Raw genomic sequence first — 21,395 nt, forward strand, 5'->3', positions numbered from 1 at the left:
GATACGCATCCTTGATGTCCAAGGATACCATAAAGTCCCCTTCTTCCAGGTTCGCTATCACTGCTCTGAGTGACTCCATCTTGAACTTGAACTTTTTTATGTAGAGGTTCAAGGACTTCAGATTTAGAATAGGCCTTACCGAGCCATCCGGCTTCGGTACCACAAATAGAGTGGAATAATACCCCTTTCCTTGTTGTAATAGGGGTACTTTGACTATCACCTGCTGAGCGTACAGCTTGTGAATGGCTTCCAACACCCTCTCCCTTTCGGAAGAGACGGTTGGTAAGGCAGACTTCAGGAAACGATGAGGAGGATCCGTCTCTAATTCCAACCTGTACCCCTGAGATATTATCTGCAGGATCCAGGGGTCTACCTGCGAGTGAGCCCACTGCGCGCTGTAATTTTTGAGACGGCCCCCCACTGTCCCCGAGTCCGCTTGAGAGGCCCCAGCGTCATGCTGAGGTTTTTGCAGGAGCCGGGGAGGGCTTCTGTTCCTGGGAAGGAGCTGCCTGTTGGTGTCTCTTCCCTCTTCCTCTGCCTCGTGGCAGGTACGACAAGCCCTTTGCTCTCTTATTTTTGTAGGAGCGAAAAGGCTGCGGTTGAAAGGTCGGTGCCTTTCTCTGTTGGGGAGTGACTTGAGGTAAAAAAGTGGATTTCCCGGCAGTAGCCGTGGCCACCAAGTCTGATAGACCAACTCCAAATAACTCCTCCCCTTTATACGGCAAAACCTCCATGTGACGTTTTGAATCCGCATCGCCTGTCCACTGTCGTGTCCATAAGGCTCTTCTGGCTGAAATGGACATAGCACTCACCCGAGATGCCAGTGTGCAAATATCCCTCTGTGCATCACGCATATAGATAAATGCATCCTTTATTTGTTCTAACGACAGTAAAACATTGTCCCTATCTAGGGTATCAATATTTTCAATCAGGGATTCTGACCAAACTACTCCAGCACTGCACATCCAGGCAGTTGCTATAGCTGGTCGTAGTATAACACCTGCATGTGTGTATATATTCTTTTGAATAACTTCCATCTTTCTATCTGATGGATCCTTAAGTGCGGCCGTCTCAGGAGAGGGTAACGCCACTTGTTTGGATAAGCGTGTGAGCGCCTTGTCCACCTTAGGGGGTGTTTCCCAGCGCGCCCTAACCTCTGGCGGGAAAGGGTATAATGCCAATAACTTTTTTGAAATTATCAACTTTTTATCAGGAGCAACCCACGCTTCATCACACACGTCATTTAATTCTTCTGATTCAGGAAAAACTGTTTGTAGTTTTTTCACACCATACATAATACCCTGTTTTACGGTATCTGTAGTATCAGCTAAATGTAACGTCTCCTTCATTGCCAAAATCATATAACGTGTGGCCCTACTGGAAAATACGTTTGAATTTCTACCGTCGTCACTGGAATCAGTGCCCGTGTCTGGGTCTGTGTCGACCGACTGAGGCAAAGGGCGTTTTACAGCCCCTGACGGTGTTTGAGGCGCCTGGACAGGCATTAATTGATTGTCCGGCCGCCTCATGTCCTCAACTGACTGTTTAAGGGAAGATAAACCATCACGTAATTCCACAAATAAAGGCATCCATTCTGGTGTCGACCCCCTGGGGGGTGACATCTGCATATTTGGCAATTGCTCCGCCTCCACACCAATATCGTCCTCATACATGTCGACACCACGTACCGACACACACCGCAAACTCACAGGGAATGCTCTAATGAAGACAGGACCCACTAGCCCTTTTGGGGAGACAGAGGGAGAGTCTGCCAGCACACACCACAAAGCGCTATATATACAAGGGATATCCTTATATTAAGTGCTCCCTTATAGCTGCTTTAATATATATATATATAGCCATTAATGTGCCCCCCCTCTCTGTTTTACCCTGTTTCTGTAGTGCAGTGCAGGGGAGAGACCTGGGAGCCGTTCTGACCAGCGAAGCTGTGACAGAAAATGGCGCCGTGTGCTGAGGAGATAGGCCCCGCCCCTTTTTCGGCGGGTTCTTCTCCCGCTATTTTTCCAGTCAGGCAGGGGTTAAATATCTCCATATAGCCCCTATGGGCTATATGTGAGGTATTTTTAGCCTTGTATAAGGTTTATATTTGCCTCTCAGAGCGCCCCCCCCCAGCGCTCTGCACCCTCAGTGACTGCCCAGTGAAGTGTGCTGAGAGGAAAATGGCGCACAGCTGCAGTGCTGTGCGCTACCTTATGAAGACTGAGGAGTCTTCAGCCGCCGGTTTCCGGACCTCTTCACGCTTCAGCATCTGCAAGGGGGTCGGCGGCGCGGCTCCGGGACCGGACTCCACGGCTGGGCCTGTGTTCGATCCCTCTGGAGCTAATGGTGTCCAGTAGCCAAGCAGCAAATCCACTCTGCATGCAGGTGAGTTTACTACTTTCCCCCTAAGTCCCACGTTGCAGTGATCCTGTTGCCAGCAGGACTCACTGTAAAGAAAAAAACCTAAACTAAACTTTCTCTAAGCAGCTCTTTAGGAGAGCCACCTAGATTGCACCCTTCTCGTTCGGGCACAAAATCTAACTGGAGTCTGGAGGAGGGTCATAGGGGGAGGAGCCAGTGCACACCACCTGACCTAGTAAAGCTTTACTTTTTTGTGCCCTGTCTCCTGCGGAGCCGCTATTCCCCATGGTCCTTTCAGGAACCCCAGCATCCACTTAGGACGATAGAGAAATTCCATTGTTACTTTACAAGGTTTGTGCAGATATCTAACCTATGGCAAACCTCCAACTGTCAGAGCATGCATGAAACATGTAGTTCCACAGCAGCTGTGGGGCCACTGCTTACCATATCTTAGCACAGAGAAGACGCTTGGGGAATAATTCTACTAATAAATTATTATTTCGGTACTTATCCATATTGTTTTAAATGTAGTACTAAAAGTTGATTGTGCTCACTTTACTTAGGATATTAACAAGCAAACGCAGATATAAGCAAAGCAGCGTTTAAATTAAGTTAATAGGCTCACCAGCAACTGCAGGGTTCAGTGACATAACGGCCAGGTAAAAATTGAGACCATTGCACATATATAGGTATTATACCTTGCAAAGATTAATTGTAAAGAATAATTTCAGTGTCCTGTCCCCGGATGCAGAAATACAGTATTTATATCCAGACATAGCCACACTCATCGTTGCTGCAGCAAAGGCGTGGCTAGTGTGCCCGCATCTGTGTGCGTACAAATGCGCACCTATGGAATCCTGTGGTGCGACTGCCTACTGTGGCCAGTCGTAGTGTGGCGCCTTCACATTACGCCACAATGCATGCGCACCTATTGTGGCATAGATGAGAGTGGCTACTTCTGTACAATGTACTTGTCCTACATTGTCTTGTTACTGTAAAGGCCATTACTCACTGGCAGATGTGGGGAGAGATGTGTGCTGAGTGAATCTAGTCAGATTGCTTAGATTTTAAGCAGCGATCGCTCCTTGAGTACCCCCCTTAACTCATTGTTTTCTGGTCTTGCTCATTGTTTATGTACTTTATATGGTGACGCAGAGCCCTCGTGGTGCCGTATAAATAAAAGATAATAAAAATAATTGTTGGGGTACTAAACAAGCAGTCCCCAGAGTGTTACACAAGCCGTAGATTCCTGTATACAGAACATTCATGAAATAAGTCATGTTCGCTTTTGTAGGTTCCAGGTCATTGAACATTGATCCTCCTTGCAGCAGCAATAAGATGGTGACTCCCCTTCCCTGCATACCCAGCCCGCCCTGTGGACGAGCCGGCTGCGTGCGCTGGTTGCTATGGGTTACAAGGCTGCTGCTCTTTCAGCAGTCGCTCATCACTCGCTCTCTTCCCGGGACCTGCGCACTGAGCGTGAGATACCGGGGCGCCTGCGTGAGAACGAGGAGGAAGGTGCGGGCTGCACGAATGGAATCTCCGACTGCAGCTACAGTAGTGAGCGAGGTAAGGAGCGGAGGGAACTGGCTGCAGTGTTACCAGGGCTGGGGCATTATAAGACCTGTTCCATAGTGATTGCCCAATGTCAGAGAGCCCAGCGTGGTGTGTGGGACGCTGCAGGGGACTCACATGGAAGCTAGAGAATGCGAATCTGATCACAGGAACATGGAATCACTTATGTGAATACTAGTGCAGACAAGTTATATATGACCAAATACAGATTTCTGAACAAATCAAAGTGATCATCATCGGTAGTTTTAGGGGACTGCTAATTGTACTGAATGTATTATACAGCTCGCAATATGTGTCAGGTTGTTACTGGAATCCTATGTATGCACAGATCATGCTGTGATATGTAAAGCCAGGGACATCTGGAAGTATTGGTTGATATTAAAATGGAATACATGGGTTTAGCTCAGTATCTGAACAGTGTATTATTTCCATGGCAGAGAAATTGTGTGCATACAGAGATTATATACTAGATTGCTGCATGATAGGGAATTGCATCAGCTCCAGCAACTGTCCATAAGTTACAGAAACGTGACGATTTTATTTGTCAGTCATAAAAATACAGTAAAATGTGGCATTCTCATGATGCTAGGATGTACAGGACATTCCTGGATTTTCTCCTGTAGATTCTGCGAGGGCTTTCACACCTGATGACAGGTTTTATTTCATTATTTTTAACAAGTCAGATTATATAAAGTGGCCAGTGAAAAAGTGTACAGGGGCTGGCAAGCCTGCTTTGTGTTTGGGAGGTCACTCCCTACAAAAAAGACTTATGAGGACATGCTTATATTATAGTAAAAGTTTTGATAAGAACTGAAACAATTTTTTTTTATATAAAAGCATGTTAACTGAACTGAGAACAAGGTTTCAGTAATTAAAACTAGTCTCCCTGCATATTTTGATACTATATAGCGATAAATTATATACGGATTATTAAAATTAGTTTTTGTTTCAAAACATGCACACCTTATAGATTACTCAACAAATAAATTGAAATAAAAAAGAAAAAGATAAAAAACAAGACATTTTTTCCAAGTGTTCAAAATAAGGGGTTTCTTAGGTCACAGGTTTATAAATTGTTGAGACTTCTTGGTAATTTCTGGATATAAGAACTTTTTATTTGTATAAACCTTTATTTAAACACAGAATCAAATTTCTACTCCAAATTACAAATACACTTACTAAATAATATACAAAAAAAAAAAAAAAAAAAAAAAGGCATCACCACCAACTGGCAGCTATCCCTGTGAAAATACAAATCGAGTACTACATTGTGTATTCCTTTGGGTTTCACATTCTAGGCAGCCAGACATAAAGTGCATTAAGTCTACCCGATATTAATAAAAGAAACAAAATTAAACGGACACAAGTTAGGCCAAAACTAATTCTGCACCTTTTATAGTTGGTAGAATATGTATCCCGTGCATGAAGCGAATGCACAAAAACTTCTGTTAAACCTTTTTAGAACAACCAGGTTATCCGGTTCTATAGTCAAATTATGCTCTTAAAATAATTCACAGTCAAGATTGGTTCAGTTATAAATAGCACAATAAATAAAGTAACATAACACTACACAAGTGCAAAATATACAGCAGTCCTGGTATCTGAATATGTAACAGAAGAAAAAGATACAGACTTTTTTTATAGCATTGCACCTGCAGCTCTGGCTTTGGGGGTGGAGGAGAATAAAAATGTATATGTGAATTGGGTAAATATATATACCACTTTACATTTCATGGTACTAGATTCCCTCCAGCCTCCGGTGCCTAGATCTTATTACTGAAAATATAAGGAAGTTCATATGCAACAACTTTACACCCAAAACAGATCCATAATGATTTAAAACGTTCTTATATTAATGGAATAAAAACAGTAAACAGTGCCTGTAGAATGTATGGATATACAATATTCCAGCTCTATGACTTGTGCAATGGTAAATAGTGTCAAATAAACACAAATAAGAATACATTTGGAATGTTAGTATTTCCTCATGCAATACAGTTGCTTGCTCATGTTGGCCGATGTCTCAGAGACATTTTTGAAACTTTGAAGCTTTGATTACCTTTCAGCATGTTGTAAGTATGAACTTAACCTGCCCCCCCATTTGAAAGGTTTTCAGTGGACAAAATCTGTAGGGCAACTGTAGAAGATTTAAGGGGGGTACTCACGGAGAGATCCATGCTTAAAATCTAAGCAATCTGACTAGATTGCTTAGATTTTAAGCACAGATCACTCGTGTGTAGCCCTCACAGCGATAGCGATGCGCAGCCCCACGCATCGCTATCGCCGCTGCTAGATTGAGCCTGCATGCAGGCCAATCAAGCGGGTCGCTCACTTCACCCGCTGGGTGAAGTGAGCGGCCCCCGTCCTCCCCCAGCATCGCTCAGCACACATCTCTCCCGTGTATACCCCCCTTTAGAATTGCACTTGGGTGTCTGCAGTTGAGGATCTATGTTCTACTTGGGAGGGGACGGAGCTAACATTGTTCTCCACGTGTCTCCTTGCTCTTGCCCAGGTTTGCAGCCGTGCAGAATGCGGCCATCCTTTTTGTGTCCTAGTGAAGAGGGTGAGCTGTTGGGAGAAAAAAAAAAACATTAGGGGGTTGAAGTACAGAAGATTGGGGGAATGTTGCAATAAAGGAGGATAGGAGAAGGAGATTTGTTCTCGCAACAAACTCAAAGGCTGAGTAGCAGAGGAGAACTTTAATTATCTCAAGTCAGAAAGAGAGACAGGAAATTTGGGACTTTTAATTAGCAATTTGGAGAGTGTCTAAAAAAATTTTTTTCTAAACCAGATAATTTAAACGCGAATAATTCAAGTCTGACTAAATGAAATTCACATAATCAGAATGCAGATAATTGAATTTCTACTGCATCCATTAATTCAGTGTGGAGGTGTGCGAGGACTCTTATGAGAAGCTGTCACAGCTCAATAAAATCTCAGTCAATTAATTTTTTCATTATCAGAGTATTACACCAACAACGGAATATAAGAGGGGCTGCTGCACATGAAAGTACCTCTCAGGAACCGAGTGACAACTTGTTTGTTCTTCCTTCTCCACAGGAAACCTTCGGTTTGATGTGGCATATTTATGAATGGCTTCAGAAACAGAGTATTTTGTCTGTCCAGACGCACAGGCTTCGATTTCTTCCGGAGTGAGTTGAGTTTGTAAGAATAGGTGAAGCTTACTGTCTGAGAGCAGCACCGGGCACTGCATGACCCTGGAAAATACACAGAGGAAGTCATTACTTTTAATAAAGGTTACTCTGCTGTTCTGCATGGTGTTACAATAATGAGAAATAAAACATACAGGAAATTAACACAGACACACACACTACCTATTAACGCAGCAAGTCCCCATACAGCCTTTAGCATGGCAATTGCTCCTACTGGGACTAAAATAGAAATGTTTGGATTCTTGCAATATCTGCATAAAAAAGGTGAGTGAACTGCTAAATCCTAAGCAGACAGTGTGGAGAAACATTATTAACCAGATTTATTTATTGTACCATGATAGGTTAATGTATGACTACCATGTGTGTCAAAATAATTTGGCGTATGAACAGCCATTGAAGGTACACCAACATGAGCGAGATGTTGTTTTTTTTTGTTTTGTTTTTTTAATGACCCCACAAATAAAACCTTTTTAATGTTTTTGGCTACCCAGTTGCATGGTTTACTTTCTATCTAGTATCACAACAAACAGATTAGAAAAAGTTAAATACTATTTGCATAAAAGGAATTTATCTACAATAAAGCATCTATTAAACTAAAACTTAATAAAATGCTGCAATTCAGGCTTAAAGGGGCCTTAAATAGAATGGTTTGTCTTCCAGTGTGCATGAACTATTTCTGTCCATCACAGCTGTATATTGCCATTGGTATAACAGCATTGCAAATCATCAAATTCAGAAGCCACTGTGGTATAAAAAGCTGAACTTCACAAAAGGAACGCAAGCAAATCATTTACACAACAATGCAATTTATGTGTGAATACTCATTCACAAGTTAAGTCTACTGTGCAAATCATGGACATATTTATCACAGAATATATTTATTACACACCTTAATTACTAAGCCCCCCACCACCCGAAAAAAAAGTCACTGGAGAGGTGCTACGGTATCTCTGGTGATCTTGGTCCAGTCTATGGGGTTATCTAATTACCAGTGATAGTGCCGCGGCTGCGAAAAATGGGTGTTTTCATATTTTTTTTTTCACCCCTATCCAATTACCTTGTGTGAATAACACCAGTTTTTTTCATGTGAAAATACATAGGTCACGGGAAAAGCCACAGACCTATGTATTTTCACGGCACTTATTGCAAGTAAAAACGGGCACTTATTAGGGATTAGGCTTCGCGTGCCGCTCATAATCCCCTGGCATGCGAAGCATAATCACCGGTAAGCGCCAACATCAGGGGTTAAGTGTCAACTCAGGGCTAATTGGATAGCCCCCAGCAATAAAATTACCCATGGTAATTGACCACAGGTAATGGAACACCCCCCCATATCACATTAGCCTAGTGCTGAGGAGACACTGAACAGCTCCCGGCCAGCGCATTGCTCAGGACCTTGACAAACTGACGTCTCATTGTGAGCGGACAGTGTATGCGCTAGGAACCCCGTGGCGGCTGAACAGGTAAGCAAACATAGCGTCATCCTCAAATGGCACTATGTAACTAGACAAGCAACGAAGAAAGCTCAGCTTTTTTGTTGCTTAGTAAATGCCCATAATGCTTCACTGACATAGAGGGCTTTGTAATTGAGAGAAGCTGAAGGCAACATTGGAGAAATCAAACTTCTCTACAGTCTATTAATGCATTTTGAGGAAGCAGTAATAACCTTTTTTGGGTGACGAAGTGCACATAAAAGGTGTTAAAACCATTGATATATTTGCCCCCAAGTCTTCAAAGATCAGCAATCATCACTTTTAATTTTCTAGTTCTGAGAACGATCTGTATTTCTGGATGAGACGTCAGATACCTGTTCGAACACCTATTGGGTAATCACTTACGCATTTAACTCAAGCACAATAAATTTAGTTGCTACAACAAAAATGAAAATTGAGGTCATAATTACTATTAATGCGCTTTATATTGTGACGCATCACAACAAGTCACAGGCATAGGAATAGCGAATGTGTAGTTTCCGTGCGTTGATGGAAGATGAAGCAAACATCTGCAATATAGACCAACTCTACTGCTTTACCCAACTGACATACTGATACTTTTGCAAGCTAGAAACCCATTAATAAGCACCAATTGTCCCTGACTGACATCATCGATATTTCTCCAAACTATCAAGCCAACATCTAACAGGATCTGAAATTACTGACTGACTTTTGACCCTTAAGCAGGTCTCATACTACACAGCAGGCATAAAAAGCACCTATGGCTCTCCAAGTATTACGAAACTACAAATTTCACCAGTCTGTGTCCGTATGGTGGGTATCTTCATTTTACAACACCTAAAGAGTTAAAGGGTTGTCCAGGCCTGTACTACAGTAGCAGGGAAAGAGCCAGACACTGCTGTAAAGACAAGCCCAAAAAGTTATTCTATATGGTGGAAAATGCAGTTGAAAGATGCCCGGTATCTGGCTAAGTGTACAGTCATCCACACACTTCCCTTAAAACTCGCTTTAGGAGACCACTTGGAGGCCAGTTGGGAGATTTGGAATCTGACAATGGGTAGATGACATGGCCATTGGGGATGGTCGTATGCACAGCAATTAGAGAAGACAACAAAATATTGAAATTGCTGGATATATATTTTACATCCTCTAGAGAAGACACCTGATGGAAACAGAAGGTGTTCTCATTCCCCTTGACCAAGACTGAGCTCCCCTTTCTTGCCCCTGACCTCTCAATAGCTGAACATATTTATCCAGTGCCTTTATATCTGCTCTCATTCTCCAGCACTACTTTCCGCACTGTGGTCTCACCATGCATCTGGTCACTACACTACAGTTACAAATGTCTGTAAATGATGCCTGCACTGTAATGGTTCTCTACAGGCACCGAGGCTCATATTTATCATGTAAATTTATACTAGAGCAAATTATTGTAGCTGTAGTGGTTTCTGGTGAATAATACTTCTGTCATCTTAACCACTATGTAATCTATATATCCTTCAAATAAATACCTTGTGTGCCACATAATAACAAACAGTCTCTTTAAAAACAAGTATGGGCAAAGCCTGGTCTAAATCATTCTAACAGCCAAGTGTGCCAATGAATCAGAGCAGGACAGGAAGAATTTGGAGTCTGGAGAGTTGGCAGCAGGAACGCAAAAGAAGAATGAAAGAGAGATCATTTACCAGCCACCAAAGGATTTCCACAGCAATGCTCAAGGCACACATAATGCATTCAGACATACAGCAGCAACTCTAAGGGGTAAGTAGGAACAGATACTCATTACCCAGAGATACTGTATTAGTACATTGGCCAAGGAAAATGTAAACTAAAATGACACACATATATATATATATATATATATATATATATATACACACACACACACACACACACACACACACACATTTATATATACATACACACTCATCCACTTATTTACCTCTAAATACCTCTCACTATAGTCAATTGGTATTGTGCCTCCACATTGTAGAGCAAAGTCCAATTTTATTTTTTCTCAGTCTAGTGCAAGGTTAACATCTGTGTTGCCTGCAGCAAGGTTACCATGACAAATCAGGTGTTTGAAGGTGTACACAGATAACTAACGGAAATGTAAGTTCTTTAAATTAAAGCCACTAATTACAAAAAGCAAACAGTGTTCTAATAAGCCAATTAACATAAAAATGCAGATATGTCCCTCCAGGACAAATGTAGGACATTCAGCCTGATTACCTATGACATACTTCTGTGAAGTCCCTGATTTGATTCAGCCATATTCCTCTGACCCACAGGAAGGCTCAAGTCAGAGTCAGGCAAGCTGTCTTTGTAAGTACATTAGCTTGGGTAAACTTTGTGCACAAACAATCGTGAAAAATAGTAGACCGATATGGTATCATGAAAAATTAAATTTATTCTAACTGGCTCGAGAAACAAGAAGAAATCCGTGGAATCATTTCAGAAATAAAATAACACATTTGAAGACTAGTGTACAGTATGGAAGATAATATAAAAAGTTTGTATCAATGTGCAACTTGAGGCGAGTACTGGCACCCTCATTCATAGAGGAAGACGAAAAGAGAAACACAAGAACTAGATCTTACATTACCACGGTGCAGACATAAATCTCTCCCCCTCCCCCCTCATCCAAAATACAATGGATCAAATTACAATGAACCAAATATATGACTTAATATACTATACAAAGTTGGGCAAAAGCGGTATAACATCATATACCTGCAAGTGTCTATTTCCATAGGTCTCTGTCCATACTGATGGAACTAGGATGGAAGTTTATTATAATAATTTAAAAAAGTATTAGATATTTCAGTTGTGTCCTCAGAGGTTAAAGCTGAGATAATCATGCGTGTATAGCAAAGCATGATTGTCTTACAGTGTGGTGATGTAACTCACTTCTAAAGGACCACTTCATTGTACAGGACCACCATGGGCCAGGACAGTGACTGAGAACAAGGCTCTATTATTGTGGACCCTGAGAAAAAACATTTACGGCGTGTTTTGGCTTGTGTTAGCCCCTTTAAAAAAAAAATTGTCCACGATCAGCTGGCATCCCGCACCTCCGGCGACCTCTGACTCCATTACATCCAGCAGACAATGTTGGTTTATAATGATCATAGGTCTATATACACACAAAAGAAAAATTCAATGAGACTGCGACTAACAGAAACCCAGCACATATAAAAACTTTTTAGTCAACACTGGAAAGTGACAGACAAGAGGTTCCCTGAACTTCCACATCTGTACATACTAAAGGGGATTTGTAAAATAAAGTACTGCAAATAAATTACCAGTGAACAGCTTCAGGAAAAGACCCAAGACATTTAAATATTAGACTAATTATCATGCCAGACAGCAGTGGTTTGAAATGACTCCTCTTTCAGGAGTGGAAGCCAGCGACAGCTGCCGGGAAGATATATTCACAGTTCTTGCAAATTCTGACTTCTTGTATGAGACATTTACATTTATAGAATTTCATTTTTTTTAAAAGGACCCATCGGTCTGTTTTGAACTGAAACTCTAGGAGGAAATTTCAGATAATTTTTTTTTCTATACCTCCTAGTGTGTTATACACCATGCCCATTGCGTAAAATGCTCTGTTAAAGTGTACTAGTCTTGTATACTCCGTGAAGGCAGCAGTTTTATGGGCTGGACCAATAGTCATTACAATGAAGTATCAAACCACTATGTCCTGCAGCATCCATTTGTGGCCCATCTCTTGATGTGATTGGGTCCCAGTGAGTGGATAGCCTACATTCTCATGAATATTGATTCTGTCTACATACTGGCAGCTTCCACTGTGTAGGGGAAGGGGGGTTTTTGAATTGCAAATGTGACCTTACTCTACTGACCTACACATTGGAAGATGCACTTGTGCTCACAATCAATATAAATAACACGTCGTCTACGGCTTATATTTGTGATTTTTTTTTTTTTTAAACAAAATGTTAAAGATAGTGCAATCTTACCAATAGGAAAATTAGAGTTAATGGATTTTGTTTATGAATTTTATGCAATATTGTGGGGAATTTCAAGAATCTTTGGATGCTATTTTTGTAGTATAACTGGACAATAAAAATAAGTTTCCTACATAAGACCCATGCACACTTCAGCTTGCTGCTCATTCAAACATGTGTCAACCGCTAAGTGAAGGCTACAGAGGTGCTAATACAGTATACATGTACATGCTAACACCACACATCTGGCACAATTGCCCTGGAAAACAACAAATAGGTGTACGAGTATGCACAAACACAATACCTCAGCTGTGCAATTTATAGGAAGCATTTACTTATAGGGCACCATAACAGATAGAGTAACCGATATAAAAATATCACTATAAAAAGGTATTATTCGCACAAGTGTATTTTTCTATTGTGAGGTCTGCTCCATTTCAGTGCTATCCCAATGGATCGCACAAATGACGGCTAAGATCGTACAGGATCACTGATCACTAAGTGAATACATGATGCTCACATAGGTATGCGGCTTATTGGTGCATTCTAATACACATATTGAAAGCAGAAGTTCTAAATGGAAGCAGCACATAAGGCTATGAAAGGGGTTAATTTGTCAGGCAGACAATAAATGTGTAGCAATGGGAAGTGTCAGTGTTTGGTGCCCTCTACTGAGCATATATGGCAGATGTGAATACACAGCACAAACATGCTGTACAGCATCAGCATATACAGTAGTGACCGTAGGTTTCAGCGGTCCTAAATATTGCATTCCCATGTCTGTCTATCATGAAGAAAAATTATAATAAATTTAAAAAATGCTGCTGCAGCACTTGTACTCACAACCAAAAATAAATAAAAATGTATTATCTATGTGGGCTGGATTTTCTCCCACACAGGGTTTGGAACAAACAAACAAAAAATAAAAAAAAATGCAAATCAACAAAACCATGTTGTGCCAAAAAAACAAAAAAATAAATTAAAAAGCAAGTAGCACAGACATGCTGGACAGCTTTTTTGTTACACTGTAATTTAGGTTTGAGTTTGATAACACGCCCCCCCCCCCTCCCACCAAATCTAAATCTCTCTGCACATTTTACATCTGTCTTACCTGTGGTGCAACATGGATTTACCAGGGTGCACAGTTATTTGGTCTTTTTGCTTTGTTCCTAACTACAATAAAGCCCCAAATTCTACAGGCTCTATGTAAAAAAAAACACAAAAAAAAAAAAAAAAACACACACACACACATTACTATACCTAGGCTTACCATACTTTCCCTTTAAACTGGAACACTCATGGATTACACAGGTTATGTGGCTGATTAAAACCAGGTGAAATGCAGACTTAAAGTCAGCCAACCACGGAATCTGTGTAATCCACGATTGTCCCAGTTTAAAAGAATAGTATAGTAAACCTAATTATACCCCTCTGGTCCAACTACATGTTTCACTTAAGCAGCCATCACCACTGCAGGGTACAAATATAAACATGGCATCTCTGTACTACAATAACCTTTCCAATTTATCGGATAATCTATAACTGTATAAGGCATGTGCCAAGGTTTTTGTTCCATTACAGTTAATTAAATAGTGTCTCAAAACCTTTTTAACCATGACAATTCAGTCAACACCTGAGGTAAGAAAATACAGTAGCTAGAAATGTTTTGGAACAAAGGGGGAGATTTATCAAAGCTTGGAGAGAAATAAAGACATTCCTCCCAACTGTCCTGATTTTCGCGGTACTGTCCCGCTGTCCGCAGTGTGCCAGCAGTGGAGGGGCACCTGGGAGACTCCTGTCACTCGCTGCCCTGCTTAGCAGAGCAGCGTTGAATAGACGCTGTGTGCATGCGGACAGCATCTATTCACGGGAGACAGGTGCTGGGGGCATGGCCAGCAGCTCATAAAGCACTGGGCATGCCCCCTCAGTGACCGAAAACAAGGGTGTGGCTCGAGTTTGCAGCACTCCACACGTAGCCATGTCCCCTTTTCGGTTACGTGAGACTTCGCCGCAAAAAGGAGTCCCTCTTTCCCGACTCCACATGTTGAGAGGTATGCAAAGAGGCGGGCGATAAACAATCAGCTCCTCATGGTCATTTTTCACACAGCCTGTATTTAATGACAATGTGGGAACTCACTTCATGCATCTCTTTGAATGTTCTCCTAGGCTTTTTCTAATAATCTAAAATGAAGTCACTCCTACACAGAGCATAATATGGAGGTAAAAGTAGGGGAAGCATTACTACTGTTTAGGGCATGAGAAGACGAGACATTTGGAAAGTAATACATTATATTCTAACGAAGGAATGGGATTTATTTTAACAAACAATAATGGCCTTAACATGGAGAGATTTTTTCTATCAGTATACACAACTAACTAGTGTCATCGCAGATTAATTAAACTCCTCTAAATTCAATATCAGTCAACACTATACAAATGACAAGAGCTGTCCACACATTTACATCATATTGTCACGTGGGCAATAATACAGCAGAGACAAGTGGTCATTTAGTGCCTACATAGGTAAGTGTTCTTTTATGTTGTTCTGTTTTACTCTACAACAGGGGTGTCAAATTTGCAGCCACCAATCTATTAGGGAGTGCTAAAACTGTGGCAGGGCATGCTGGTACGTGTAGTTCCCCAACAGCTGGAGGGCTGCAAGTTTGACATCCCTACAACTTGAGGCCTATAAAGACTGGATTATTAAATATTGTCCATATACATTTAAAAAAAGAAATGTACGTTTGGCCAACATGATATTATGTGTACTTTAGTGTATGGTTGCTGGTTAATGAAATGTACCATTTAGCAAGTTGCAAGGATTGTATGTATTTTCTCCTGCTCCAACATTTCTTACCTTCATCATATTAGACTGTAAGCATGTACACAGACAAAGAATTGGGTGATTTTTTCTGGAATTTCAATATAGTATTAGCAGTAGAAGTACAGGTGTGTCCCTAGAGGTACTCGTTACAAAATTATTAACACAATTGTGTGTAAAAATGTAACACTGCACACACAAATGGATTCTTTATTAGCAATCGGTGTGTTTGTACAATCAATAAAACAATCGAGTAACACACATCACAATTCATTCACTTTACATTTTGTAATTATAGCGTCCTGGGGAAAAGAAATAAAAATAAAAGTGCGGTATTCAATTAGTTGGGGTAAATTTACCGCAGCGAATTGATTCACAAAGGGCTATTGAATTAGCCCCGACACCCGGCACTTATCGACGATGAGCAGCCCTTGGAGCCGTGATAACACATGGTTCTGGAAACTTATCCCGGATCCCATGTGTTGTCGCACAATAACGGGACATTTTTCTCCCATAAAAAAAAGAGGGCTTTAATACATCATAAGTCAAAGATCAGCTTGTTTTTTCAGGATAAAAATTGAGGCTAATTGAATACCAGCCATAATCTTGTTCCAACACAGAAGAAAGACCCATTCATTAGCGTGTGCAATTTAGAGCTATTTATAGGATCCTTTGACTTTTAACTTTAAATTATAGGGTTACAATTCACATTCTTTGTTCACCTTCAATCCAATGATTTTGATTGCAAACTTTCCAACTGACCTATTTTGGCTATTGTACTAAATGATCATATTAAAATACATGTGGTCATCTTAAGAGCAAATATAATAAACCAATAAAAAAAAACTAAGGAATGTCCAAGTTCACGGAAATACTTGAGATGCACCAGTTCACACAATGCACACTCACTCGTGCTGTACAAATCACATCTCTGCTTTGGTTTGACAAAATGTTCTCTAAAAGAATCATAAGCCCTAAAATGTAGATTGAATACCTTGTAACGATTTTGATTTTCTATTCCTCCAAATTGGTGCCAAGTAACTTCAACTGGATTGTTAAACTGCTTTAGTTTTATTTGGACTGAAGAGATGCCCATAACTCGTATGCTGCTGTATATCTTGTAATAAACATGACATACTATGGAGATCTATCAACGCTTGTAAAGAATGGATAAGTTGCCCGTAACAAAACAGCTTCTACCTATGATTTTATTGAATGTACTTGCAACTTCTCCACTCTTCAGGTTTCATACATTTCCCCCTATATGTAGTGTGGGCATGACTGCTTACATAGTGTATCACTGGGAAGACTGTTTCATGGTTCCAGGAGACTCCGTATAAAGATGTAAAGGCAGAGAGCCTATGGGGTCAATTTATATAGGAGAAGGGGGGGGGGGGGGGGGGCGAGTTGCCGTAGCACACTAGCAACGTCACTTGAACCCCCAACACGGCACAATCTCTCCCCAGAACACAAGTCCATGAGTCCAGCGGTACTGTAAGTGAGGGCTATAGCTGCACTTATTCGACAAACACGACATAGCTGCGCCTATTTCAGTTGAGCCCTTAATGTAATAACATTGGATATATTTACATTGTTTCAAGCAGCATCCGTGGATGGGTGTCATTTAAACAAATACACATTTTTAAATAAGCGATGGCATCATCAACCATACTGCTTTTGTCATTTTACAGACCATGCTAGAAAAATAACAGAAGCTGATGAGCAACTTCTCCACCTTATCACTCGAAGATTTGATACATCTCCCCTAAAGGGGGGGTACTGACGGGAGAGATGCGTGCTGAGCGATCTTAACACAGACCACTCAGCACTCATCTCTCCCCCCGCTCAGCACAGCGCGATGTGCTAAGCGAGGGGGGGGGGGGGGGGACGGGACACGACACGACACACACGGACGGACTGAGGGCCGCTCACTTCACACAGCGGTGAAGTAAGCGATCTGCTAGGCTCAATCTAGCACCGGCGATAGCGATGCGCGGCTATCGCTGGGGGGCATACACACGGCAGATCCGTTCTTAAAATCTAAGCAATCTAGTGTACCCCCCTTAAGACTTATCTGTAGAGATAAGCCCATGTAATAATCCCATGCCATCTCCTGAAAATGACCTTCATACAAGTTCTTTCTACAGAAACATTCACCATCAGATCACTGATGGCCCCAGACTGGGTATAAGCAACTATGGGGTTGATGGATCAAAGCAGTAAAAAAGGGGAGAAGTGGACCAGTAGGGAAGTTGCCCATAGCAACCAATCAGCTTTGAGGTAGTATTTATCAAGTATATATTCTTATAAAATGATAGGCAGAAGCAGGTTGCTTCTCCGCTGGTCCACTTCACTACTCTATTCTCATATATATCAACCCCATTGACCTATGCAAGTTCACCTGGGGTATTGTAGATGCTCGCTCTCTCTGAACAATCATTTTACTAGTTGTACATCTTTAATTTATGTTGTAATATTGAAAATCAGTATTAACCTAAGTTTCTGCATTTTCCTTTGGGTTCTTCACTGCAGATCACGATGAGCAGCTTGCAGTATGCACAGCAGCACTGGGTGTAGTATGGTAGGCCGGCGGTCGGGCTCCCGGCGACCAGCATACCGGCGCAGGGAGCCCGACCGCCGGCATACCGACAGTGTGGCGAGCGCAAATGAGCCCCTTGCGGGCTCGCTGCGTTCTCCACGCTGCAGGCACGGTGGCGCGCTACACACTATTTTATTCTCCCTCCAGGGGGGTCATGGACCCCCACGAGGGAAAATAAGTGTCGGTATACTGGCTGTCGGGATTCCGGCGCCGGGATCCCGACAGCCGGCATACTGAAGACCACCAGCAGCACTAACTGAGAGACTTCTAGCAAGAAAAGAGATTCTCATGTGTGGAGGTGTATGCTGGACATTTGCCACACCAGTGTAAGATGAGATTACAGCTGCTGTCCCCTATACATCTCCTACCCAGCACCAAATCACGTTAGCCACCGCTCAATACAATATTCAAATATTTTTATGGAAAAAAAAACCCATCCATACTGAAAGCACAATAAGCTTTGTTCACCTAAACATAGTAACTGGACAACACATTCTTTTTACGAAAAAACAAAATGGTTTGAATTTGAACATTTATGAGGTATTATCTACATATTAAATAAATATAAGTCATACATCCCTAGTTTAAGTTTTACCACAAAAATAGGAATTGAGACAACGAAACCAGTCATTTTTCCCCCCCTCCATTGTGCCTCTTCCTATGTGCATAGATCCCTTTCAATGTAGACTTCTCTGTGAGTAAGGGGGATGGGGCCTTGTAGTGGGGGATGGAGCAGAGATCAAGAGAAAGCTCTGACAATATAAGGACAGCCACAAGGGGGCTCTGTTACACAGCACATGAATTATCAAGACACGCGCAGCATTCTAGCACTTACTTATTCAAGAAGTCTTGTAAGCCACGGACACGCTGCTCCACACTCTGTGCATTATTAAGGTTAAAAAACGGTGATTTGGGTGGCAATTCTGGTAGATCACTAAAACAAAGGCAAAGATAACATTATCGTTTGTGCATTCAGCATGGATTACAGGATTACTATATACACATAGACAGAGAGATAAATAGAGACAGACAGACTATATCTATTTATAGACACACACACAAACAATACTATGCAAATGTTTTAGGCAGATATGGGGGAAAAATGCCGCAAAGTAAGAATGCTTTCAAAAATAGAAGTGTTAATAATTTATTTTTATCAATTAACAAAATGCAAAGTGAATGAACAGAAGAGAAATCATTTGGGGGAACCATCCTTTGCCTTCAAAACAGCATCAGTTCTTCTAGGTATTCTCGCATACAGTTTTTGAAGGAACTAATCGGGGAAGTAGTTTTGGAGAACTAACCACATATCTTCTGTGGCTGTAGGCTTGCTCAAATCCATCTGTCTCTTCATGTAGTCCCAGACAGACTCGATGCTGAGATCAGGGCCCTGTAGGGGCCAAATCATCACTTCTAGGACTCCTTGCTCTTCTTTACGTTGAAGATAGTTCTTAATGACATTGGCTATATGTTTAGGGTGGGATGCGGTTATGTGACCCGGTCACAATACAGACGCCGGGATCCCGGCATCTGAAACGCCCACCAGTCGGCATGCCGACCAACAGGGACTATTACCACTCGTGGGTGTCCGTGACACCTATAGAGTGGTAATAGAACATGTGGAGAGCGCAGCAAGCCCGCTGCGTGGTAAGCGCAGCAAGTCCACAAGGGATCTTGTTCCACTCGCCCCACGCCAGGCATGTAACAAGCTGGGATCCCGCCGTCGGTGTTGCGTCTCCTGACCACCGGTTACACATACAGGCAGGTACATATCATACCATCAGGGAGGTGTCTGATTGGCACAAATTTATTATGCAGCAGGACAACAACCCCAAACATACAGCCAATGTAATTAAGAACTTTCTTCAGCATAAAGAATAAGGAGCTCTGGAAGCGATGAGATGGCCCCCACAGAGATTCAGTATGATATCCTGGCTGTTGGGATCCCGGCAATAAGGAGACTGACGCCAGAAACCCAACAGCCAGAATACCAGCGGCGAGCGCAGCATGTCCCCTCGGAGGCTTGCTGCGCTCGCCACGCTTGGATGCCCCCACCCCACAGAGTCCTGATCTCATCATCATCGAGTGTCTGGGACTACATGAGGAGACAAAAGGACATGAGGTAGCCTACATCCACAGAAGATCTGCGGTTAGTTCTCCAAGATGTTTGGAACAACTTCCCTGCCGGGTACCTTCATAAACTGAATGAGAGTATATCTAGAAAAATTTATGCCGTTTTGAATGCAAAAGCGTGCATACACCAAATATTGATTTTAATTTCTCTTCTGTCCATTCACTTTGCATTTTTTTTTAATTGATAAAAATAAACTAATTAGCACTTCTATTCTTGAAAGCATTTTTTCCACACCTGCCTAAAACTTTTGCACAGTACTGTATATTGAAATCTAACATTGGAATCCGACCTACAGAAGTTAAAATAAACAAACAAATACACTCACAGCTACTTTAGAGAAGTTAACATTTTAAAATATGTGCTTTTGATCTGTATAATGCGGACTTATACATCTGTTCCAATTACCCGTTCTGACAATCTGATCCAATGATCGGCAATCTGCCAGCGGATCATGGAAAAACAGCATGTGAACAATCCCAGAGTCAGAAATTTGGACCATTTTTTGGTTGGATTCAGCAAGTAGGGAAGTCCCTCTGATCCACCAACCCCAGCACTGTCAGTATGGGGAATTTCCCCGATTTTTCCCTGATCTATGGGCCTCATAAGAGCATAAACAAAGGGCTGCAAGTCTAATATGTAACTACAAGTCTCTTGCAAACGACACCATTGACAAACACATTCTTCATGAGCAGCAAAACCCAAGTACGTAGGATAAGATGTCTAAATGACTGTATAAAACGGCACCAGTTCATTAATACAATAGACAAACCTGACAACTAATTAAAAAACATCTTGAGGTGCATAAAATATTAGGTTTAAAACCCAAAAAATAAATTCTTACATTAATACTGCATTGCTCTGAAGCTTCTGGCGTAGCCATACGAATTCCCGAAACCGCCTTCGGACACAAGAAGTTTTCAGTGTAAAGCACATACTGTTGGTCTGCAGAAACATTTTAGATTTTTTATTTCAGATGCTGATAACAAACGTGGCTTATTTAATGCAGCAGAGCTAGCACTGAAACGTGGCTTATTTAATGCAGCAGAGCTAGCACTGAAACGTGGCTTATTTAATGCAGCAGAGCTAGCACTGAAACGTCGCTTATTTAATGCAACTAGCACTGCATAAATGTTCATTCTAATCCTAATGCCGGGTAAACACTGGACGATGTGTGTACTCGGCGATATGATTAGCGACGGGACCCGGCAGTGGGGCAGGCATCGCCAACTGCATACACATTTGTCAATGCTGCAAGCAACAGCAGGGCGGGGGCTTTAGCAGGGGCCATGCTGGCGATGTCGTCCATC

General features: G+C 41.8%; 1 protein-coding gene across 4 annotated transcripts in view; it reads right to left on the reverse strand.

Annotated features, from left to right (window-relative positions):
- Positions 1-5,029: 5,029 nt before the first annotated feature.
- The window catches only part of SNX10 (sorting nexin 10), a 181,080-nt gene continuing 164,714 nt past the window's right edge, over positions 5,030-21,395 (reverse strand). For all 4 annotated transcript variants that reach the window (XM_063921996.1, XM_063921997.1, XM_063921998.1 and 1 more), the window contains 4 exons: positions 20,930-21,030; positions 18,790-18,888; positions 6,951-7,154; positions 5,030-6,504 (listed from right to left, as the gene is read on the reverse strand). In XM_063921996.1, the coding sequence (XP_063778066.1) occupies positions 6,390-6,504; positions 6,951-7,154; positions 18,790-18,888; positions 20,930-21,030 (519 nt within the window). In that variant the 3' untranslated portion in view covers positions 5,030-6,389. The remainder of the gene's footprint in view (positions 6,505-6,950; positions 7,155-18,789; positions 18,889-20,929; positions 21,031-21,395) is intronic.

This window comes from Pseudophryne corroboree, chromosome 5 (genome assembly GCF_028390025.1).
Source record: "Pseudophryne corroboree isolate aPseCor3 chromosome 5, aPseCor3.hap2, whole genome shotgun sequence".
Classification (NCBI taxonomy): domain Eukaryota; kingdom Metazoa; phylum Chordata; class Amphibia; order Anura; family Myobatrachidae; genus Pseudophryne; species Pseudophryne corroboree.